Below are 26,187 nucleotides of genomic sequence, written 5' to 3'. Positions count from 1 at the left end.
ATATGTCCTGTCATCCAGTCACTGCTCTTTCCACCCTTGTTGCTTTAGATTTCTCATTAAGCTTTATACTTCTGATCTGTTCAACTCTCATTCCAGTTCAAGTCTAAATTCCATCTTCTCTCAGCCCATCCTTTTTTTTTTTTTTTTTGTACAGTATCTGTATACTCAAAACAAACCTCAGCTTTTGGCATGCCAGTCTCCGCTTAAGACTTTATAAAATGCTGTTCTTTTGTGAATTTATAGGGTTCTAGTAAAAATTCTTTCTTTCTTGGTTTATAATTTCTCCTAATACTTCTGGTTTGTGTCATACACACAATTTAGCACTGCATTCACTTCCTTCTTATTAGGAAGAAGTAAAGAGAAGAGAGTGTCTCTGGAAAAATTTTTTCCATAATTCATTCAAAGTCAAATCCTGTCTGGTTACTTGAAGATTTACCTACTTTCTGCAGTGTAGAAACACCAGCTCATTGGCAGCTACCATCTTTCTTGGCTTTGTAAAGACTTTTGAATCTTGGAAACTGCAATAATTTCACTTCTCGGGCTACTTTTCCCTCAAAAGTTCTGCAGTGGTATCAGATAACTGCTCCCTGTTGCACCATCACAGAAAAAAAAGTTGATCATTTATTTCCTTACACTCGTTTGGTAATCAGTCTTAACCTAACATACAGGATAAAATAATTGTGAATCCCTCTCTTCTAGTTGGCCCTTTCACTCATCACAGTAGTTGAGAATCAGTTTGGTCCTCTTAGCAATAACTAGACATCATTAACCAGCAGAGGCTACGCACAATCAGTGCTATCAAGATGACTGCCAAAAGCTGACTGAGAACTGTGATCCAGGCAACTTGAGCAAAGATTTCAAGTGAAATCTTTTCTTTTAATGCAAGACTTTCTTAGCTGGAAAATCCTCAGTTCACTTTATTACAACATCAACCATTCAGCTGATGGGAAACCTGGACTTAAAGCTGCTCTTCGAGTCCCATATAAAAGCAGAAAAGGATTAATATAAGCAGAGTCAGGGTTTAAAGTGGGAGAAGCTTGGAGGAATATCTCCTCAGTCTTTTGTTTTCTTGAGATTCTTCATTTTACCTGACTGTTCCCTCTTTACTATCTCATTTTTTGGACATCATGATAATGAATTAGAGTAACGGTGATGCCAGCTTATCGAACACCTGGATGATGAACAAGTAACAACAAAAAAGCCCTCTTTATACCAATAAACTTCTTTAATTCACTGATCCACCAAAAGAGACATCCTTAGGAACCCTGCCAATAGGTCTGTAGGGCAGCTTTATAGGAGCTTTCTGCTTGAGATCACAGCAGTACACCCAAGATGCCAAGAGTCACAAACAGTCTCTATTGGAAAGGAGAATGGACTAATAGGAGAAGATTTAATAGAGAGAAATGGTTGGCACTAAATACTCCCTTCCACACTATACACATTTCAAAGGGGCATATTTCCAACTAATTCTGGTCTGGACCTGTAGAACGCACACCTTTTAGTGTCTGAAGCTCCCTGAGTGCGCTTTCCATTTTAGTTTTATCTGGAAAGGAATCCAATCCACATGCTCCAAGATTGTTCGGCTTTGTGAACCAACACATGGTAAATGGGAATGACTGGAGTATTTAAAAGCACACTGGCTGACGCTCATGTCTTGAAATTAACTGAAGAAGCTAAAATTCTAAACTCCATACATCACTGACATGTATATTGAATTTGTGCCAGTAAGGAAGAGCCAGTGAGCTTGCAGCATCCTTCTGCCCTTACACCTTGCCAGCAAAATAGACCCACAGAGCCAGTAACCTCAGAGTTCAGCAGCAGAGAACTTCTGTGCCAGGAATTCCAGAATAACTTACTCATCCTTTTCCCTCAGTCAGCATGCTGGTGCTGTTAAGCCAAACACTTCACAAATGTGTCAACCCAGAAATGAAGTTGTTTAAGTAAGAACTGGGGACAGGAAATACGTTATGTAGCTCTTTAGTAAATGCAAGTAGAGATTTTGCCAGTCTGTTTTCCCTATTAATATTAGGGGCTTTCGCAAATATAAATAAACCAGAATGGTCAATGTCAACACACACTGAAGTCAGGATGCAAGGCTTCACCCAATCACTGGCTGCCAATGAATGATGCCACAAACGTAGTGCACGTAGGACTGATTTATCTGAAATTTCAGATCAGCGCTTTCTTTACCATAAGCAAAACTCCTCATCCTGGGAACAGAAAAGGAAAGCTCTCCATGTCTTCTTTTTTTCTCTGCTCTGAAATGAAAGGAAAAAGAATGTCCCCATTGAATCCCCTCCCCTTTTCATACTCCTCACCAGAATGTGTGGGTAGAGAGGTGTGAATTGAGGTTTGAGAACAAGGCACGTTCCTCTACACAACTGCATGCTATGGTAAGGTCAGTTTATTGCCTTTCATGTATGACAACATGTAAGAAAACAAATCTAATTTTCTGAAGAGCACTGGCTTTATTTGAGTAAATGCAAGCTGAATTCAACTCACCATCTGCAAGAACTGCTTCATAGATGTGAGACAAAGAGTCTCCAGGATTTTCATTCTGTTGCTTATCTAGGAAAAAAGAATAATTTTTTAATGGTATCTACTTGGAAACATCTTTAAAATGGTCATCAGTTCTAATGACAGTGATCATTGCTATCCTAGTTGATTGTTTCACAGAATTCTTAGTTTGCCCCAAGGACGATATCACCAAAAATCAAGCTAAAAAAAAAAAAAGGCACAAACAAAAAAAATTGATACCATGACACTGATTTCCACTTTCTCTTTTTTAGACTAAATTCTGTATGTTATTTTAGATGTAAGATAAAGCTATTTTAAAGCTACAGTTTTGCAGAGAGAAAAAGAAATCCAAAGGGGAGTGGAGAGGAACAAATCTAGAGAGATCTTTAAATGGAATTGTATTTATCCCCTTAAAGTAAACACCCCTGTGACTGATCTTTTCAATTTGCTATAGCAGGTAAGAAATGTGGGCTTAAGGAAGAAGAGAAGTTTCCCTGAAAGTCAACATAGCAAACAATGGGAGAGGAGTTGGGTAAAAGAAAAGATAATAGAATCATCTGCAGGAAAGTGAGAAACGGAAAATGGACACAGACACAGAGGTTCAGAAGACAACTGTGAGGGGCTGTGTTTGAGAATACAATAAATCTGACTACAGAGTTCCCAGTACTGGGTAAAACCAACCAACAAACAAACAATGGTCACATTATGTAAAGTACTGGTCAAATATTAAAAAACTCTGTCAGTTCCAGTTTGTTGAAATGATTTTGATGGCTTAATAACTACCAGGAGACTTTCTGCCATCTTATGCAATATGTGTCTATGCCATGCTTTCTTTATGCTGGATTAAGTTAACACTTGTTTTTCCACATCTCAGGTAACATTGACATAAGAGATATAAGGCCTGCTTGAGCTCTGAGATCCAGGTAACTCAACACAAATGCTGTTGTACAGCATCTGTACATATCGCTGGGTGCTCCAGAAGGCAATAAGCAGTATTATTACAAGGGACCAAGACTGAAGAGTCACTGGGTAAAGATGCCAAGGCTAGGATGAGAAGAGGAGCCTGGGAAAGTGACTGCTTTACGATGACTTTATTAAGGCTGCGTAAACCAAACACTCAAAAGTAGTCTTTCCCCTTTGTGGTATATTGTTGACTTATTTCTTTTAAATTGATCTGTACTGTGGACAGTACACAAGTTAGACCTACTCTGGCACTGACTTGTAGTTTTGTACTTAAAGAAGGTGTTGTTTACCGGATTCTGATTCAGCTATTCCTCTAATAACAAGAGTCCAGTGAATGAGGAGAGGATTCCAGTGAGAGAAAGGACAATGATATTAGCTGATTGCTGCTTTAGAGAATTTAGGTGATTTCAGGTTCCCACACTGAAGTTTTGAGGCAAAAGCCTAGAAGGCTTTTCAAATATGCTTTTCAGAAGTGCTCATTAGTTTCGTACAGCACTTTCTGTGAAAGACCTTACACCCGACCTGCAGACCTCTAAGCAGTCACAAACACATATGAAATTAAAGGGAATTTGAATATGGACATTAAAAATACTGTATACCGGTAAGTGTTATGAAAGGTAATATTTTAAAGTGGTATCAGAAGTGGAAGAAATGCTTGACCCTAATCTGGCTTGTTAGGAAATTCTGTTTTCTCAAGAGGATCTGAATGACATTCAATACATAAATAATGCAACCGCAAATTCAAACACAAAACAAAGTATCAAATAAGTGCTAATTAACTGAGTACTATTTATCCTGTGTACTAATGAGGGCAGCTTCTTGGCAGGGGAGGTGGGGAGAGAGGAACAATGCACTTACATAATGAAAGGCAATCAATGCCATGAACAAGGGTTCTAACTAAAGTTTAAGCAGCTACTTTGTACCTGTAACTTCTTGACTTTTGAACCTTAACTATGTAACTGCAATAACATTTTCTGGTCCAAGTTCTGTCCTCATAGCCATTTAAACAACTACAGAGAAACCCTATCCAGAGCAAAATCTGATTCTATTAAAAAAAAAAAAAAAAAAAATTTGTTCTTTTGCTATCCTAATATTGGTTAGTTTGGGGGGGTTTGTTGGTTTGGTTTTTTTTCGCTATGAACTTAAGTAAATGCTACAACTAATTTTTTCAGGGATAGGTGTTACAATTTTTTAATCTGGAAAGCAACACCCTTCTTTTACCCTCTTTACAAGAAGCTGACACTAACTTCACAGAAATACCTCATGGTGAAATTGCAAATAGCAATTTTGTCATAACGACACTTGTGTGCCAAAAAATATTCAAAGAATGCATTTCCTGAAGACTTACAGTTCTAGCTGCAAAATACTTGCTGGAAATCTTAAACTTAAAATTATTTGTAAGCTACAGAAATAGCCTCACAACTGTAACTAAATACTGACTGATGACTGTTGTGCCATAAACAAGACACAGATTTGGATGGTGTCCACTTGCAACCTTGAAACAGCAGACTAATGATGATAATATAAATCCATGAATTCATTTTAAAAATAAAAAATTACGACCTAAATAAACAACAGTAAAATCACAGTACATTAATTTAAATCAGTACATGCTGTTGCAGTAGTACTTATGTTCTAGTCATTTGACTTTTATTATTAATAAAACTTTTTATGAGCTTGTCCTAAATGCTGCTAAAAACATTCATTTTAAGATGTCAGTGCATTCACTTTTCAAGGTGTAAGCAGTTTTCATCCAATTAGTGTCAAAAATAAGAGAAAAAAAATCACATACATGCTGCATACTTCAGAATTCAAGGGTACAGGTCACCGTGACTGGCTAGACAGATCAAAACATGAGCTGCTAAGAAATCTGATTTATAATGAATAAAGGCTTTTCTGGATTTTGCAAAAATATGAGAAGAAATAACAATGAACTCAACCAGTTTAAGCAGCAGGGGATGGCAGTCTCAACATCTTGTCTATGGTTGCCACCACCACGCTGCCACTTCAGTTTCTCTTCTGGTTTGAAATAGCCAGGATCACGTACCACATGAAACAAGTTAATGACACTAACCACACTTTTTTGACAGTCACCCTCGTTACAAATCCTCGTCACTGCACTGGCATCCCAGCAATCATTCTGTCTGGAGATGGAGAAACAGAACATCTTCGCAACATTTATTAATCTGCCAATCTTAGCAGCAGTCCCTGCAGAGCTTTTCAAAGACTCATTGGCAGGGCAAAATGGAAATGAGGACCATACTGTAGCATACAGCTCTTGTTAGTACTGAGGAGACAAGAAGGTACAAATGCATGGAGGAACAAGTTAACGGCAATGAACAGCTCAGGGGAAAAAAGGGAATGGAAAAGTATGAGGAATATACACAGAAGTGTTTTCATCTCTATCTCCAAAACCAGAAGTGTAAGGGACAAGAGATAGGCACTGAAAACAATTAAAAGAGACAGATGATTATCCACACAAAGAGATGGGAAATCTTCTGAATACACAGTCCTGAAGAAAGGCATAAAAAAATTGCTGCAAAGGAAAAATAATCCAAGTATACTCAATAACCCCTTAGCAAGCCATTTTAAATACAAGGGGAAAAAAAAAAAAAAAAAAAAATTCTCCCAGATGACTAGTCTGTCAAAATTCCTGCCACAGATACCACAAATGCTAAGAGCTTAATAGGATTCTACAAAAGAGTATCATAATACAGACACTGCAAGCAGTCACCATTATCTTTAAGCAAAGGTAAATAATGATAAGACACACACATCTTAATTCCTCAGAGCTTAAATCCCAGGTGACAAAAAAATCTCCCGCTTGGAATACTTGCACTGTGCAACAGAGAGCAAAGTAGAGGTCTCCTAGGAAGCACTGATCTGAGCTGGCCTGCCTGACGGCCAGGGTGCATCAGTACAGAAAAAAAACAGGCAGAGCAGTTCTCAGCTGTGTGTACGGAGGAGGTTTACACTCCTAAGCACCAGGCAGCAACACTACTCCCAGTCCTGGATCTAGTTCAGTCAATTGAACTTGTTTGATCCCAGCCACAGTCTATGCATCCCTGGTAAAGATGTATGCACTGAGACTGAGGCCTTCAAAAACTATTCATTAATTCAGCTTTGTACTTGTCTCTGAAGTTGTTGATATTGATCTCTGCCAAAGAAAAGATCATTTGAGCTATTAAGTCACTTGACATTACTATGTAAGTAAAATCCCAAGGGTAGACACAATAAATATTTTTATGAATGCACAGATCTAAGCAAAGAATCCTCATCTGTCTTCTAAGAAACTGTTTATCTTTGAAAAAACTTTGCAATTTCCTGTGTATGAGTCAACTGACTGTCTCTGGGCCCAGTTCCTTCATATATATATATATATATATATATATATATATATATACACACACAGGCATACATACTATAGACCCACTGTTTTCCTTCCACTAAAAAGCTGCCAAGGAACTTCAATCTGAAGCTAAATATCAGATACAGTCAGAAATTGCAAACATTATCTCCTGAAAGCAAACCAGGCAACTGTAATTAGGCCCAAAATGTAAAGTCTGAGAGATGCTAAGAAAAAAAAATACACTGAGGAAAAGGTTAATAAATGCCCATCTGCAAGAAATGTTAAAACAGGAGATGTTTGGGAAGGAACAGTCTAAACTTTGTTTTGAAAGCACTGATCTGATACAGCCAAATTGTGTGTAGACACATTCTAGGCAGGTTTGAAAGCCTTTTAGTAGGCTTACGCTGATCTGCTCAAGCCCAAGACAGCAAGGACACCCACCAGCTAGGGTCTCTCTACCCCTGTGTTCAAAAGAATATTCTTGGTTGTTCATCTGCATCTAAAACTAGTTAATCTCCAAGTAAAACTCCTGAACTGGAGGATGTCTCTCTCAACCACAAGCTCCTGTGCTGTTATAAGGCACCTTGCAGGTAACAAAGACAGAAGCACAATGTTCTGCTTAGTAGACAAAATCGTAACAAAATAGGAAGAGCTGAGAGGAGGTAAGAGACCTAGATACTACAAAGAAGCAGTAGTAAACATGGTCTCAAAGGAAAACACACAGCCATCTACTTGAAACCTGTGCACAACTACATCATCTTGCCAAAGTAGTCCAGCCATCTGTCTTTCTAAAGCTATTTCTCACTTTCATTTGTGCAGCCTGGAGATGTTAAACTTTGGGTTAAACTAAACCCTGTGCACAAACTTTGCCATTTCAGTACCTCTCACCCTCAGGAAAGGTGTTTTTCTTGCATTCCAGAAGTGCTAATTTTTACATTAATGCTTCTTTGTAGTTTTCATGGATGTGCAAACACATACAAACCAGATAGCTTTAGTCCTTCCAGTACAGCTTTAATACCTGGGTTGGTAAAAGGGGAAGGGAACTTCTGCTCTTAGAGCTTTTGCGTGTCACACAGAAAGTGACACCATCCATGAAACTGGGTCTTTCTCAGTAGTTATTTTTCACTCCGTCAGATTTATCTAAAGAGATATATACACTGCCACATTAAGGCATTTTGAAAGAGATGAAACATAAACCCATAGTCTTGTAGAGTTTGAGGCTTGTAAACTCAGAGGAAAAAAAAAAAAAAGGAGAAAAAAGTGTTGTCAGCTCTTCAATCTTACTGTGAAATGGTGATGGTAGGTTCACAGGTGCCAGAGGCAGCTTTTAGACTTTACAAAGCTGCTTCCTTGTGAAAATGAAGCTGGACTAAGAGTACAACAGTTTCATCACACTTCAATGAAAAATGAACTATCCAACTTAAACTGTTAGACCAAGCTGAAGAGAGATAATTTCTCCAGAAAATCTGAACTATCACTTTTAAAAAAATCTTCCAAATTACATCAATACAGTTAAGAAAACTATTTAGTAATCATACAAAGTCTTCATTTTTAGATTACCTGGTTGAATAATTCCAGTAACAACAGAGAGATATTCCTCAGGTTCCTGCTCCGTAGAAATCTCTCTGCTGCCTCCATCTAAGGTCAGTATCTCATAAAGGATATCTGAATTCTCCACTCCACAAAGTAGAATCACCACATTATCCGGAGGTTTTAGAACTTTCTCTAGAAAATAACTTCTTTTTCGATTCAGGCAGTTAAGAAGTCCACATGATAGTATCAGGAGTTTACATTTATAACAGGGTAAAGACAATAGCTCCTGGTGCTTGAAAGACGAAGTCTCTAGATTGTAGAGCAAGATTCCTCCTTCATTCACAATGTGTTCAAAAAGAGATTTTAAATACAGAGCCCACTCTTCTGCATCTTGTTCATATATCACGAGAATATCCTTCATATTTTCTAGAGAGAAGAAAACAAACAAACAAAAAAATAATTTCAAATGCATTTTTAATCCATTATAACTATAAGAAAACAGATAGTTTCCCCCCATTTAAAAACTCAAGGTTCTGAAGAAACAAGACAGGGCATCACCTTGAAATGACCAAGGCAGAAAGATCATCCACAGAAATGCTGTTAAAATAGCTCAGAATATTTTATGTTCAGAATAGCTTCAACTAGTATTTCAGAATGAATACTGAAATGGCAGTGTAGACACTAGAGTGCATTCACACATTCTGTTCATTCCTAGATTTTTGACAAACAGGTGATACTATTAAAAATGCAACAGTTAACTTTAAAAGGCAGAAATAAAGAATATATGTTCGAACACCGGACATGATCTGACTTCATTAGAAACAGGATTGGTATGTTTAAGATATTTTGGCAGCGTAGTATTACGACGGTCGTTACTGATCGTTCGTTACTGTCTTTATTCTAACAGAATTACTTACGAATTTGACAAATCTAAAACTACTTTTTTTTTAGTTCTGCTTTCTCTTTAAGACATAAAATGTGATGCTAGTAAGACTAATAGTCATTGACAGTGTTACTAGGGTGACAGTACGAAATAGAGGCAACAGGCGCAAGCTGAAACATAGGAGGCACCCTCTGAGCATCAGGAAACACATTTTTACTGTGAGCACTGGCACAGGCTGCCCAGGGAGGTTGTGGAATCTCCCTCTTTGGAGCTACTCAAAAGGCGCTAGGACAGGTCCTGGCTCTGGGTGGCCCAGCTTGAGCAGGGCAGTTGTACAAGGCGGCCTCCAGATGCCCTTTCCAACCTCAATCATTCTGTGTAACCATAAAAAACCTGATTTGCTCGCCAATACAATATACACTAAAATGCCAGGGTAGCTTAATACCTCTGCAATAGTTCACGATCACAGCACAGTGAAGCACCAGTAAAAGACTCAAGAACAAATACAGCTGCTGGACTTTACCTGCATTGAACTTCAGTGTGTCTCCCAGGTTCCCGATGGGTCGGGCAACCTGACTGGCACCTGTCTGCAGTGCACCAGAGCTTCTGTGCAGGTGGGTAACTTGCTTGTTTGTGAATATCAAGAGATGTGGAAATGGTGGGCATACACAGAGTTAAAATGCTTCTTGGGCACACAATGGATCTGGGTAGTGGGATGCACTGTTGAAAGCATAGTACAGATGTAGCTGAAGAGAACAAACTTGCAAGGATCCCACATAAGTCCTTGTACAAAAGAAGAAACCGAACCTAGACCTCCAGTCCAGGATCAGTGCTTTAATTACTGGAGTCCCCTTCTTTTTAGAAGAAATTCTTTCTAAATTTTGTTCATTCATTCTTTACTCAGGAGATATTTCAAATAAAGTTTATCCAGCTGAAGGCTGACTGAAACTTGTAGAGTAGGGACACGATAGCTTTGTCTCTTGAGTTCATTATATGTCTATTAAGCTGCTTGGAGGATAGCTGCCATATACTCATACTTTTAAAAAGTTTTCTGTCATATGAAATCATACAGGACCAAGCTCAATATGGTAGTGGATAATGATATTTCAAGATGACTGACCCTGACTAATACATTAGAGCAGGGTAATATTTTTCAAAATGTATTTGGAAAGGTGACTGCTACATTTTCCATGGTAAAAGCATTCTGAAAAATGCCAGTTTCTGCTGAAATGCTGGCTTAATTGTAAAAATAAACACTAGCATATTTCCAATTTAACTCAGAGCAAAGTTATGTATATGACACTAAGACAAGAAACCTACTTGCTGCAATGCTGGAATGTTTTTTGTTTTCACAATCTCATTTGATTTTCCATAACTTGCATGAATAAAAAGTAGGAAAAAAGCACTTGCTGCACAGTTTCAAAAGCAGATATTATATTAACAGAGCTGTAAGGCCAGAAGCTCTTTCAGTCTGACCACACCATTTCCTACCACAGGAAACAGAATCACCAAGCACCTTTTATTTTCAGTCCCTATTTACTAAAAGCACTGTAAAGGTCCTTAAAAATATGGATTTGAAGAGGATACTTAGTCTATGAAGAAGATTTAAGAATTCACTCTTTACACTGTTTGAATTTGCTTAGTTTCAACTTCCAGTCACAGAATATAGTTTTATCTACTTCTGCAAGCTTGAAGAAGTATCTGCCCTCAGAAGTCTGTCCCCTAAGGTCTTCAGACTCTCATGAAGCGACTCTTAGCCTTGCCTTCATTACAGTTTGTAAACTGGGATTATTACTCTCCCCACTATGAGAGAGGTTTTGTAGAACTACTACCATTCTTTCTGCACTTTTGTGAACTCTCCATTGATACAGCGTATGGGAAGAATAAAATAATCTCATTTGAGATTACCTCAGATATGCACAGAAAGTTCACATTCAGTCTTTACCTTAAAAGGTCTCATTTTAAATTCATGCTCAGCTGCGTTTCCTTCTATTATGATGGATTTGGGTAAGGACATAGCTAAGTGGAATTGCAGGAAGGGATAAAAAAAAGCATGTTTAAATTCAAAAGGTAACTTCTCCACCCCCCACCCCCAGCTTCACAGAATCTTGGTGTCCTCGTTGTGCAGAAGACGGATCTGCTGGTGTCTTCAACAGCACTCACTTGACCAAGAGTCTAAGAAGTTTTCTCTCCAAGTAGAAGGAGAGCAGTGGTGATGAATGGTGCACAATTGCGCCTCATTCCTGTGCAGACTGGAAGCTCCCCAAAGGCATTCCTGTATCCCAGAACAGGAAAGGACTGCTGCACCCAACTGTTCAGGTACAGTTGAAGAGCTCTCTGTGTGCTGGGCATGGAGGAGTAAGTCCTTCAGTAGAAATATTCTTACAGAGCTGACGTTATATAATAATCATAATAAAAATATGCATAAGGTATAAAGTTCAGCCCTGTGCAAATGGACAGTACAAGGCTTGATTACTCAAGAAATTCTAAAGATAAAAGTGAGGAAGCTGCATCTAAACGATAGAAGAAGATGAAGTAATTCTATTTCTTTACCGTTTATCTGCACCTAAGTCTGCAGCTTTGGCCTTAGATAAGCATGAATGCAAAAGGAGTTTTAAGATGTTTCCTGAAGGCTTGACTGCGTTTCTTTTTAACTATATTTATTTTTATCTATGAGAAAGAAAGCTTTATTTGTATAAGGGAGTGAAATACATCTAACACCATAGTTGATGGAAGAAAGGCTCTGCAACATACATCTCATAAAACTTTAATTTAATATGGCTGCCATATTTGATTTCTCTTTTCTATCTATATTCAGAGGGAAGAGTCATGCTGTTGAGAAGAGACTTGTCAGAGCAAGGTATTTTGTGCTGCAGTTTGGGGCAATGTTTGTTTATTGGTTTGAAGAAAGCAGCTAGTGCTATCAAGCTACCTGTGGGAAACCAAATGTGGGTTTTGTTTTGAATTATATGCTTGATTTTTTATTCTGCCATTGATTTATCTGTCCTCTAGATTGAGAGTTAACTTTGATATTAAGCAGGAATGCAAGACCTACATATTACTTGCCCAAAATTGTATTAAAAGGTGAAATATCACTATTTTTAAATGCTGACCTGACTTTAAATGTAGAGTCAAAGTTTACCCCAGGAATAGTTATGAAGTCCCCTATCTAAAATGTTTTTGCCTTCAGAAATTTTACTAAGATGCAGATGCTTGCATGCAGATTACTCAATAATTAAAGCCCACCCAAATATCTGCTTTCAAAATAGTATCCCTTTAACTTCAAACAACAAAATCTGAAGTTTAACTTTAATGCAACACTACCCAACATTGAATACACAGTAACAATGCTTAACTTACCAACTAGAGTTTTTTCCCCTTCATTATTTTCATCTCTCACTGAATATTTATTTGAAGCTACTGCACTTGGAATATAATCCACATTGAGATGAATTTTGTTCCCTTGAAATTTAATCTAATAGAAACTATCATATCCTGACAAAACTAAGCCATGCTTCAACTACTCCTACTTGGAAACTGGCTCAAAGTTAGAAATAAAATGTATTATTTGTTCAGCAATGAGAGATAGTGAGATAATTTATGCAGTCATCCATAACCTGAAAGGGTTCTTCTGACAAGCAGAACTATTCTCTAGTTACTGGCGTGTGGTTGCCCAAAACAGAGCATCTCAGGAAACATGCCATCTGAAGCCTTCTCTGAAAAAAACTGCTGAATCTTATGAGAACCAAACATTTATACAGACGTAAAATTACATTCAGCCCTTTAAAGTCAACATCAAAACGAGGCTGATGTGGCCCCAGTGAAAATGAGTTTGATACCCCTGATCTAGAGAGTCTTAAGTCCATGGTTTTCAAAACTACTACAGTTTGAAAAATGTCTGTTTTCCTTCTGAGACATCTCTACTTTCCCTTTCCCCCATATTCTTCTTACCCTGTAGGATAAAACTATCAGTGTTGTCAAGGGTCATGACACAATGATAAAAAACGGAGAATGAGAAACATAAGGCAATGTGAAAGACCTAGACTCCTATCTTCACTTGGAGATTTGCAAACCCTTTCTTCTAATATCAAGAAGATTCATTTCCATTTGGGCTGTATGTAGGATGAGAATGGCAAGCACACATACTAGTTCAAATGAGATTCCCGAAACAAAAGACCTTTAATCTCTTAGCCCCTTTGCAACCTTTTCACAAAGATTCAGCCATTCATCTCTTCACATTGCTTGCCCTGATCACTTAAAATTATATAATAAGGAACTATGGAAAAAGTTTCACCAGCACTTAAAAAAACTCTGCAATTTAACATTTGGAAATGGAATGAGAACATTTAATTCAACACTAGCTAGTGGCCTTAGCATAATAAACTGCCCTCCATGCATCCACAAGACATCTATTTTCCCAGTCAGTGTACCTGTTATACATCCAGTAAAAGTATCTCAAAATGCATCTCTAGATGTTGGTTGCTGGAAGTCTGCAAAGCAAATCCCCTGAAGCAAGCAAAAATGTATTTGTCATGGGAAGGACAGCAGAAAGCACTTTAGAACTACTTGCAGATAATGGAAAATGTTTTCAAGTCAGTTATGTTGCTTCTCAGAGATGTTCCACTAATGGAAATGAAAATTATAAGAGCCTGCTTGTAAACTTCAGAGTGAGATCACGAGGTAGCTAAATTGCTGCAGCACTGTGGCACACCTGTTTCAATTAAAGCAATTATCCTAAAGCATGGGACATTCCTGCCATCGCTATATCAGCCAGCAGAGCTGCTGCACTTCTGTTCTCAAATGCCTATTTAACTAGCATGTAATAAGAACATTTTCATTGTTTATGTACCTTCTGTCACTAATTGCTACATTGTGTGTGAAAACAAGTACTTGCTCTATCTGTATAAAATCAAGCCTCCTGTCCTCATCATTCTTCCCACTAAGCTCAGTGAGATCTGGAGGGGGCAAAATTAGGTTCTATGGAGAGGAACGATTTTCCTCCAAATAGGATGAGTTTAGGCTTAATCTTCTAGGCTTTCTCTTTAAAGAAATCCCATTGACCTTCTCTACAGTGCCAACAGGAACAGAGAGCCAAATGAGTTTGTGGGGTACCTTTCCACAGCATGGACCTGACCAAAGTAGACTAGAAAGATACCTGACTATCGAACCTGACAAAGCCAACATTATGCTCAAAAAGCTGTTTCTCCTGAAGAGTGATTTGGCCTTATTCCCTGGTTTAGGCCTCTCTGATCTGTCCTGTGAATACATACAGAAATGTAATGATTATCACAGTATCTTCACCTGTGGAGGCCTTGTCCATCCACAGCTGAATACCTACTGACGGACAGGTGCTCTCATTCCAAATGAACATGACTAAACACAAACATGGGATATAAAGGTCAGAACTCAGTTCTCTATTTCAAGGTACACTTCCTCCTTTATCATTATTGCAATGATGCAAAATTTTGTGTTATTACAGTCACTTCCTTGAGAGCAAATTGCACTTTTGGTAAATTTTAGCAGAATATAGTCAGGTAATTCAGAAATGCTTTAGACAAGAATAAATCATGAAGAGAAAAATATACCATACTGATAGCATAAAGAGCTGAAGTAATACATTACTTTTTTATGACTGCTGTGGAACAAGTCTTAAAGGTCACACAAAAACCTGAACAAGCTGTATCAAGTTTGTATTAACTGATGCTATTGCTACTAGAAGCAACAACCACCTGAAGCTTTCCCTTATACTATCACTATAACTACAGTTCTATAAACACGAAACATTTTTAAAAATTCCAGTTTCAAAATTTCACTCTTATGGTAGACCAAAGTGGGGTTTTTTTGTTTTTGTTTTTCATGGCCAGTGTTTCTCTTATCAGGATCTCTCTAGATATGCCCATCCTGATTTATCCCAGGGATTTTTTGATTTATGATCACATTTGAACTGCTCGTTTATATTCAACTTGTTTGCTTTTTCTTCCACTTTCTGTTGCTATTTTCTCTGCCACCTTTCATTCATTTTTACATCAGTTTCTCGCGAATTCCCTAATTCCTTTGAAATAAGAAACATAGAAAACATGCTCTGCAGATATTAATTAGCACTAGGGGAAAGAGTCTCATGAAATCTAGCACATTTGCTTCTATCACAAAAGAATATACCTCAGAAAAAGGTGTGTATACAACCAAACAGAAAGCACTGATCTTGCAAGCAATAACTATTTCGGCAAGTTGCTGTGGTTCTAACTGCTGTGCTCCAGGGAGGTCACACAGCAGCACTGTTCTATCAAACACAAGGAAAATATTCTACACATTAGGTAGTGTAATTTATACACCAGAGACTTAGCAGACACATCATCAGACAGTCGTCATTATACGACAATGTTTTTCAGTAACTATCACCACTTACTGCAATTTCTGCTCAGAGAGATTTCTGTGTTTCCTGCATTTGCAACATGGTCAAATACATTGAATTAACCATGGAGAGCATCTTGACAGTTCCTAAGTTACAGGTTATCATTGACACAAGAAATCTGTCAGGTAAAACTGTCTTAGAGCAGTCATAGAATCACAGAACAGTTTGTGTTGGAAGGGACCTTTAAAGATTACCTAGTCCAACCCTCTGCCACGGGCAGGGACATCTTTCACTAGAGCAGGTTGCTCAAAAACTTATCCAACCTGACTTGGAGCACTTCCAATGATGGGGCATCCCCAACTTCTCTGGGCAACCTGCTCCAGTGTCTTACCCATACTTCTTTAGGTTTCTAAAACAATTATGTTTCCTTTGCTACAAGTCAGCAGAGTATCCAGGGAGGACTCCTGATAGCCCATAAATCAAATGGTTTTATCTTCTCCTGCTTTTACAGACTGTTTTTAAATAAATTTTTATGCATCTCATTTACCTGAGCATTCATCCAGACATTAAAGGAAGTATAAGAAGCAGTTTCTATTTGATATGTAACACGTCTAAGCTACAAGGCTCTAGAAAAAAGTATCCTCTGGTTTCAGCTCATTTCTTTTGTTCCTTTCTGACAAATAAGTGACAGGCACAAAAAACCCCAAACAATAACAACAAAAAAAACCCAAGACAAACCTCTAATCAATGTTGGACACTTTATATTTTTGTGTTAACCTTTTCAACAGCATTCATGTTAATGATGCACGCAGAAGGAAGTAAATGAAGTAGAAAAATCATTACATAAATGTGTAGTTTCATAAAATGAGCAATGACAGAGCTAACAGTGAGTTAGAAACCAAGCTAAGTAAAACATTCAGCAACAACCTCAGTAGAAAGCTGACTTTTCTACATTAAACCCACCTCCTTTTACTTCTGCCCATCAGACAGAAAGAAATCAAGTTAGTCACAAGTGTGAGTCTGCCCTTGCATAATTCACCCATAGGACTGCAAAATCAACTGCAATGTCCAAAGACCATTAAAACTTACATGAGATTCAAAAGACATTCTTCCAGCAAGCGTATCTCCTCAGTATAACTTAAACACATGCAATTACCTTTCCCCTCTGCAAAATCCTCAAATTATTACCAGTCTTACAATAGGACTAAATTGGAGAGTTACCTAGGTATCGATTTGGAGTCCTCCTCTAGTTGACAGCCCTCGTAGAAAGGTTTAATATAACTACTACTGCCTTTGATCAAATGGGTTGCTTCCTGGAAATGAACCAATTGGAAGTTCTGTATGTTCAGGTTCTTGCAAACAGATTTACCACACCCTATATACCTGCCTACCATACTTCACTGTCATTGCCATATGTTCTCACTGTTGGAAAAAAACAGGAAAACTACGTCTACATAATTATGTAAACTGGAAGAAATGTATCTCACCGGTACTTCTAGTTTTTCAAGCACGCCGCCTTCCATTTCTAGTTAGAAAGGTACAGAATAAAGTGAAAATGCATCCTTCTTGAACCATTTCTGACACCAAATTAAACCTTATCTCACTACAGTCAGAGAATCTATGTAGTTCAAATATAGTAAATCTCAGAAGCTTGAAGGGGACAGGACAGGACCAAGGAATTATGAAGCATCCTGCAGTTTACATTATCAAGCCCCTCATAGTTTGACTGAATCTATATAACCAAATTTTTATTTTGCTCTTGAGTACCCAGAAAAAGAAAAATCTTAAAAGAAAACAGGCTGTTGCTGCCATAGGTCTAGCACTGTCTTCTTTGCACATACATTTTATTAGCATCTAATCTAAGACTCCTCAGGATACCACAGTTTAACATGCTACCACATGCCAACTGCTGAGCAATAACTGACTGCGTGTTTGCTGTACATATGAAACACAACGTGCAGTCTTGTATTTCTTCCTCCGAAGTTTATATCACTCATGCTCCACCTTCTGTTTACTGCAGATTATTGCTATAACTGCATAAACATCTTAAACACACACACACAAAAATCTCACTGCTACACGAAGGGGCGGTCCTACACATCTCTACTATACAGTTACTTATGCCCATGCTGACAACTTATTTTTTTATTCACCACTTCGATCAACTCCCCAGCCTGCTTTGCCTTGCAGTTGCCTAAACGCTTCTGTTGACAAAAGGGAAAATGAGGCCTGGGATAAATCCAAGCCTCTGGAGTTAAAGAGAGGGGAAGATTGCCACTTGGAGCAACAGCTATGACAGAGTGAGTAACATTAATATTCAGTTAAGAACATGAGTATACATTTAAAATAAACCATCTGATTGTCCTCACCAAGTTGTGCTTCGCCTTACTGACCGGCCATGGAACACATAAACTGCATACCTTTCAGAAAAAAGTAAAGCAGAATATGTGCTTCAGAATCACACCTGTTGTGTGCCACCTGCTAATCCCATAGGATCAGACTAGAGTAAATTCAAAAAAAGCTCCCTTCAATGTACCCTGCATGGCTACCAGGTTGTTAGCACTTACTGCTGGCCTCTACAAATCCCCTTCTGCTGGGAGCGCTATTTCCCAGTGTGGAAGTAGCCTTACAGCATCCGGGAAACTAAGTCCTGAGAGCGCTTACTGACTTGACCACAGCCACTCAACGCTAAACCGTAGTAACATGAGCATGCAGCTAAGCTCCAACTTGCTCTTGCCCACTTGCACTAAAGCATGTTTCTCAAGTGATGCTTTCGAACATAGCCACTTCCACTGAATTCATAGCAGGTACGGACTGCAAGGCCACATGGTCCTGTGGTACTTAATGCACTCATAGGTACCTGTATTGGCTAGCTAGGACTACAACAAAATGAAACACTTGTTAAACTAAGTGCTTATTATGACATTAAAATTCAGTGAAAAGACTTTAACAATATACTAAGAATAGAAAAATCTAGGAAGAAAACAGTATAATCAAGAGTCATTTTCAAAAAATGACAGTTGCTTAAATCTCTTGTGAAACTTTTCATTAATCTGATCTTCCAGTAAGAAACATAAATCCCTAAAAAGAAAGGAATTTAAGTTTGGAAACACTCCTCTCAAGACTCCTACTGCTTCAATAAGGACTTAAATTCTTAACTATCATTTATCCAGTACTGGATTGTTTCAGGCAAGCTTTTTTTTTTTTTCCTAGGTAAGTGTGAAACCTTTGCTCTTTTCAGTGTACTAAACAAAACAAACTGTTTTCTGGAGAGTACGTACAGTCTGGCAATTTAAATTTTACAATGCTCATCTGTGATGCAATTGTGGTGCAATAAACAAAATAGTATAATTGACTTCTATAATATTTTGAATATGGTCAATGTTCAACCCTTGGTTTCTGATAAAAAGGACTAGCTTTTCAAAGAAGTCTCCAAAACACACTAAATCTAACGAATGAGCCGTCATAGCTTCAAAAGATGGTTGTCTTTTTATGATATAATTTAAGGCATGTTTTAAATAAGAGGTTGTATACAAAATGAATAATAATGATTACTCTATGTTATCCATAATAAACAGCATAGACTTAAGAGCATGTGGGAGTACAAAATTTATGGTATACACTACCTACTTGCAAGCTAAAATACAGGAATATGGATCGCGATACTAATGAATTCTATAAACTTCAGTGTTGAAATATAGGCTGCAAGTTTGCCAATGAAACAGAGCTGTTTTGAAACTCTTGTAGAAAACTGTCAAGAAAAATTAAAATGAAACTGTCCTGAATGTACCCTGTAAGAAGAAAAATCATCTGTTTCCAAACTCATAGACGTAGGATCTGCCTTAAACTTTCACAGAAAGTATCTTTTCTCCAATTCAATCATTACAGACTCTGTTTCATGCATTCAAGGCCAAATTATATTTCGCCTCCTCTAAAATGATTAATCTTGAACAGGGAAGAGAATTCATAACGGGAGAAACAGATTTGGAAGTTTTGATGCTAAGATTATAGTGTTACAGAAGCAGAATGGAAGTATGAAAACCTTAAAAAGTTTGAAACACTGGCAAAATTCCTTCTGATAATGCTCAGCAACATGGCGTCCTTGGCTAAGTAGAGCTATTCTGACACACACTAGCTGGGGAATTGGCCTTATATTTTTACAGCAATTCCTAAGCATTTTGAAAAGAAATTCCAAGTATTTCAAGGAAGGTAAACAAGCAGGCTCTTAAAAAACATGTGGGCATTTCTGAACATCTATCCATGAACTGTCTGTCCCAAATTTCCACAAAAGCTCATCTCCTAAAAATAATGGGAATTACTTGGCACTACATGCTTTTGAAAAGTCTTGGCATCTTTTTTAACAACTTCTGTCATTTACTTACATTTTTGAAGTACATTATCTTCAAGATCAAAAAGGAAGAAGGAAGCTTGCTTTCCTTTTCTAATCGTAGCATACATTACTGTGTACTTCAAGGTTTGAATGCTCCGAATCAGTGCTCAGGCGGTATACTAGTAAACCACTGTTCTCTGATGAAAGTAGTAGCTGAAGATCACTGAATGCTGATATTCCAAGTAGGCTATACTAAGGCAATATTTGTATTTCCTATAGATATGTTAATTCTCATTTATCATAAAAGTAATTTCAAGATACTGCTAAAATGAATTGTACTTACTAAGTTTGTCTTTAATAATGTCTAATATTTTGCAATAATGAAGAGTCATTAGTTGACAAATAGTCCTACACTAAAAATGACTGCTCATCACCCCTACCCTTACAAGAAGCAGTGAATCATAGCCACAAACTGTAGCTATTTATAAGTACCTGTATAAAGTTTCAAGGCACTTACAACTGTTAAGCATGTGATCTGAAAGCAAAAGGGTGCTTTCCAAACTCAGCTATACCTGTTTGAACCGTCTCAGTGTCAAACATGTGTAAGCCTTAACTTATTTAATTGCACAAAGATTCATAGAAAGATTGAAAAACAAAGTAATGATGGGACTGCTTGAGACCAGTATGCTTTAACGGTCAGGTCCATGATAGCATAAATTAAATTCTGTGGCTTAATACAAAGTCTTGCTTTTTTACTATGCAGGGAGCCAATGAACATTAAATAATCATCAATGTTATCACATAAAATGGATGCCAGTTTAAACTTTAAATCTTGGTATTCATGACTCTCTTCTTATGTTCGCAGCAGTTTCAAATTTCCTAGATATTTAAAATACTATTCTGAACTTATTATTACTTTTGTTTACATTTAATAAAACCTAGCTGTTTATGACGGCTCATGTTGTGATAGTCTCAATTTATACAAAAGGTCAGTGCAACTTTATTTTTTTAATGATAGCCAGAAATGACTGGACCTCCCAGGAGGATATAATTATACCACAAGCTATGGCTGCTGTTCACATTCTGGCACTTATGCTTATTAGAGGAGCCAAAACATTCTTTATTACCTACCTAATAAAGGAGTATATAAGCTAACCAAATGATCAAAGACCAGCTTCAAGAGATATACAAACAAGAAAACAGTGACACTGCGGTTCTCAAGTCCCTGGACACAAACGTTATTCTTTTCAGAGACTGAGATCATTGTGCTTTCTTTCACCTTTACCTTGCAATCAGTGATAAAATTTTTCAAATGTGGGTGGTCAATTGCTTATATGTAAACCTCAGTAACAACTGCTTGCAAGAGAAGGGAGACCAGAGAGGATTAGCATAAGGAAAACATCGTCTCAGGATCAAGTTTTGAATCTGAATCAGCAACCCAACACTTCTGAAGACAAATGATAGTTTTATGTTAATTACAAGGTACCTGAGTTTCAATGCTTAATGGATCCCATTTTTCTTTTTCCTCATACAATGTTTTTTTTTTTTTTAATTTAAAATTTTAGTTTCTAGTCAGCAGACTTGCATGGAAATGTTGCATCTGGAGTACACATCAGAATAACTTCTTTATCCACGGTGAAGATCTCCATTTGTATTAAGGAGACAGATTTCAGCTTTAAATCTGGGTATTATATTTTTGTTTCCCACTGCAGAAATATCAAAACGTTGCATCAATAATAAAAAATAGGAACTTCTTTTCAGAATAATAAGATTGTAAACAGATGACAGCAGCTTCTGCAGTACTGGCTTCTTTGATACTCAAATTACTAATATATTATTATTGGTAATATTATTAATATTATATTGGTAATATTATTAATATTGGTAATATTATGTTATTGCTGAACCTACTTCAAAACTCCGCCATTAGACCCCTTAGATTTTGGATCAAATTATGGTATGAGACATATTTTGTCCCTAAAAGAGAGTTCAAGTGATCCCTAATTCTTGAGAAAAACAAAAATCAAGTATTATTTGTGTATATTCAATGTCTAGATTCCCTCCAGAACATCTGTCATGTAAACTGTCCCAGGAACATTTGGAAGCACAGAAAGGTACATCATGTAAATAAAGAGCACACAGTGGAAGATCTCAGTGACAGTATTTATGTTCACGACTGCAGAGAGGTATGATAACTCAAACACAGCATAGCCATTAACAAGTTACCTGTCAGTGCCTCCTGTTTCAAGTGAGGACAGATGTCATCAAGGATCATGCATTACGGATGTTTTCTCTCTACAAGGTGCAGCATACCTAGTGGAATTTGCATAAAGAAGCTCTTCTACGCCAGGTTTTCCTTCAAAGTACTGACAAGTAACAAGGCTGTCTCTCCCATCAAGTATCCCAGTTTTCAGACTAGAGCTAGACTAGGCCTTGGGCAATCTACTCAAAGCAACTTCAATACCTCATAGGTAGTGTCCCAGCAGGAGAAAATAGACCTATTTTCACTGTGGAAATAAAGGTTTGGTGCTGTGGTAAAACTGCAATAGACGGGTCTATTCATGGATGTTCCAGGTGGATGAGGCTTGTGCAGAGAAACACACGAAACAATGACAGTGACAAATGACGACACAGTAGAACGTCAGCATAATTACTTCTTGCTGAACCTACACTTACTTGTTTCCCTGCCAATTCCCAATGCCAGTGTGTGGAACTCACTGCAAGCAACTGGGAAACTGGCCAGCCTTCTCTGGTGCTCTTAGGTATTTGCTCAGCAATTACTCTAGCAATTTCACATGGGTACTCAAGATTTGACTGCCTTTATTCACCAAAAGCCAAACTTTAAACTGGATGTCCCCAGGTCATGCACAATTGTATACTGTTGTTTAGATACAATGATCAGTAAGCAAACATCTAATTATCGGAGTACAACTGACTGTTCACACCTAGGAACATCTGCTTGCCCAGTAACTGAGACAGTATATACATATTTTGAAATGCTATTAAACATGTCCATGCATGCTACTTTTTTCTTTAAAGAAGCTTGCAATACTGCAAGTCCAGTCCAGATAGAAAATCCTGTGTGTCAAAGGCTAGATGCTAGTAAAATAGCTATATCCATTCTGCAACGAGCCTTGGGTAGAAAGCAAAGCAGTCCTGAGTTTTGATACTTTATCTACAACTAACTTATTACACAACAGCTAGGAAAGTCACTTTGCCTTTCTTCTCTAGTGTTTCCATCTGTATAATGACAGTAGTAGGTAGAGGTGACTTACAATGCTAATGTCATTAGAATGCTGCATTTTATAATTAATATCTAATATGGTTACTTTGATGCTATAAAGTGATACCAAATTTTAGGTACTCTTTAGGTCTTGACATCTGAAGTAGTCATTTAAAATGGTGAGCCAGAACAGTAAACCAAAGTATTGAGTCACCTTTGCAGAGTCAGGCCCTCAGATCTCTCCTTCTCAATTCCTCATTCATAAAATGAGGAAATAAGTAATTGTCCTGACTAATAGAAGAGTTGCAAAGATAAAGCCAAGCACCCTGCTGCAAGCAAGTCAAACCTCTGGCATCTGGCTGCACATCTTCCAATTCTCCTTTATTGAGCAACCAGCTTTGCAGTCACTGGTTTGACTTAAGTGTTCCTCAGCCTTGCAAATGTACATGAAGAAACTGGGAGCAGTAAATACACAGTATTTCCATGAATAAGGCAACCTAACTGGGAAGAATGAACACAGGGACCAGGAGTGAAGCGTTCCTGGTCCAGATTCAGGACTGCCTCTCATTTACATGTGACCTTTGTAAGTCATTTTACCTTCTCATCAATTTTTTCCAACAGTATAGGGCATGAAACTACATTACATTACTATCAATGGAATAATAAAATATACGCTAATAGCCTTGAGGCACACAAATAATGCGACAAACACCAATGAAATAATAAATAAGGAAATGAATATTTGTGTGTAAAGTCTAGCAGTGTTTTACTGTACAGTGTAAAATAAGGCTAGATGCCATACTGAATGCTGAGACTGAAAAAGGATGATCACTTTCTAATTAATAACACAGGTATGATTAGCCAATTAAGACTATCCCAGAGCGGATATACATGTAGGACAAAGTTAACATTACTCATAAAACTTTTATTCCTTCATTTCTTAACCTTTTGGTGCCAGATTTCCCTCTCTTCAGAAAAATTGCACTATGCACTTTAAGACAATAACAGATGAATTGAAACCACTTGCAACTGAGGAGAAGTTATCTAAAGCTGTCTTGAGGTGCTAAGAACAGCCGCCTCAATAAAAGCTCTGGCATGATTTGTCATGAAAAGATGCAAACATGTAACACGAGTTGAAATATCAAAAGGAAAAAAAATTTTTCTTTTTTGGACTAGCAATGCTAACAGGGCATGCACCCAATAAGCAGAGAATACCTCACATAGGGTTCTCCACTCTCCAACGTAACACTTGGAGGACAACCTAGGGAAGCAAAGGCACTTCCCAGGAAGCAGCGCATCCCATTTCTCCACAGGAAGCTCCCCACACAGCAGCGCCTCCACCCTCCACCAACAGCCCCTCGAGTTCCCGCGGGCAGCCCTGGAGAAAAACCGCCACAAAAACCGTCCCGGCAGCAAAGCCCTAAAGAAAAACCCTTCTCACCCACGACGCCTGCCCGCGCACGGCTTTACCCCGGTCGCCCCTCCGCTTGCCCTCCGGCTGCGACATGGCGGCCGCGGCTCTTCGCGCCAACGGCCGCTGCCAACGGCCGGGGCGCGCGCCCGCCCTCACACCCGCGCCGCCCCTCACCGACCTGCCGGGCGGCCGGTGGCGATGGCGCCGCCGGGTCCGCTCGCTCTCTCGCTCTCTCCCTCGGGAGACACGGCGCTGTCCCGGCCGGTGAAGTCGCCGCCGCCGGGCCGGAAGCGTGGGGCCGCTCCCGGTTCCTCCCGGCCGTGGGGTTTCGCCGCCCGCTCCGGCGGTACCGTATACCCCTCAGCGTAAGGGGAGCCTCCGCTGAACCCCCCCCACCTCCCCGTTAGCCGCGGTCAGAGCCCTCGGCCGTCGAAGTTGGTTGGCAGTGGAGAGAAAATGAGGAGGGAGTCGAGCCTTGCCAGCTCTGCGGAGCTTTGGGTTTAGTGCGAGGCTGCGGTGGGGTGCCCAGGTCACCCCAGGGAGGCCAGGTCACCCCAGGGAGCCCAGAGCACCCCAGGGAGCCCAGAGCACCCCAGGGAGCCCGGGTCACCCCAGGGAGCCCGGGTCACCCCAGGGAACCCAGGGCACCCCAAGGAGCCCAGAGCACCCCAGGGAGCCCAGGACACCCCAGGGAGCCCAGAGCACCCCAGGGAGCTGCCGCTTCACATGGAAAGCCCACGGAGGATGAACAGTGCCCGGGAGCTCTGTCAGAGCGTCACAGCTTCATTGCCCTGCTGTGAAGGTGTGCAGGTGCGGCATGATTTAACACCTCTGCTTTATTATGCCGTGTATTTCTTTTTTGACGTAGCAGAGCGGAAAGGCAAAATGTAAAAAAGTGAGACAAAGCAGCCCGTGAGAGAGCCTGCAAACACTTCAGCTTGCTGCTACGCTAGTCAGGAGCCATTGATCAAGATAACGTCTTGCAAGTTCGGAATAAAGGCCAGACCCACAAGAAGCTGGAGTTACCCCTTAAAATAGGATTACAGGAAAACTGGATGTACCTTCTGGAAGAAAAAAAGCGTTAAGTTGGTTTCCAAAGGGAGCAAAGCTTCTCCAAACTGCACTTCACGCGTGGTTGTGTGCTTCTCACCCATTTGAACTTCTATGTTCCCCTTCCCTACCAGAACTTTAATGCTTTGCAGCCAATTCTAGTGAAATTTGTCAAAGGTTTTAAAGATCTCAGAGGTGAAGTTGCTAAGTATCAGTTTCAGGAGTGTGGGCGTCCAAACTGGAGGAGACAAATGCTCAGCTCTGCCTGAACCAAAGGAAAGTCTGCAAAGTGAATTCAAGCAGTATTAGAGAAAGGAAAAGCCACACAGAGGCAGTCTTTATAGACAGCGTGACAAAACCTTCACAGTTTGCAATCAACCACAAACCACAAATCTGCAGGAGGCTGGACTTCAGTCAAAGAACTACTTCTGTAAAGCCCTTGCATGCTGCAGGGACTGTGTCCAGCTGGAATACATGAAAAACAGAACCATCGTGAGCTGTTCCTGTTTCTGTCATTACACAGGTAGATACTTGGGTTTTATTTGGTATGGTTTTTGGAGTTTTTATGGTCAT

At 39.0% G+C, this 26,187-nt stretch overlaps 1 protein-coding gene across 4 annotated transcripts in view; it reads right to left on the bottom strand.

The window, feature by feature from the left end:
• Window positions 1-24,814, bottom strand: part of BANK1 (B cell scaffold protein with ankyrin repeats 1) — a 134,994-nt gene extending 110,180 nt beyond the window's left edge. For 2 of the 4 annotated variants that reach the window (XM_065634135.1, XM_065634139.1), the window contains exons 1-3: window positions 24,592-24,679; window positions 8,390-8,788; window positions 2,503-2,568 (exon numbers count right to left, since the gene is read on the bottom strand). In XM_065634135.1, coding sequence (XP_065490207.1) covers window positions 2,503-2,568; window positions 8,390-8,783 — 460 coding nt within the window. In that variant the 5' untranslated portion in view covers window positions 8,784-8,788; window positions 24,592-24,679. Of the gene's footprint in view, window positions 1-2,502; window positions 2,569-8,389; window positions 8,789-19,979; window positions 20,334-24,591; window positions 24,680-24,742 lie in introns of those variants that run through there. The other 2 variants (XM_065634136.1, XM_065634138.1) reach the window with 2 other exon arrangements.
• Window positions 24,815-26,187: the final 1,373 nt, after the last annotated feature.

Source organism: Caloenas nicobarica, chromosome 4 (genome assembly GCF_036013445.1).
Source record: "Caloenas nicobarica isolate bCalNic1 chromosome 4, bCalNic1.hap1, whole genome shotgun sequence".
NCBI lineage: Eukaryota > Metazoa > Chordata > Aves > Columbiformes > Columbidae > Caloenas > Caloenas nicobarica.
Note: the sequence above shows the minus strand (reverse complement) of the source record. Positions and strands in the feature narration are given on the sequence as shown.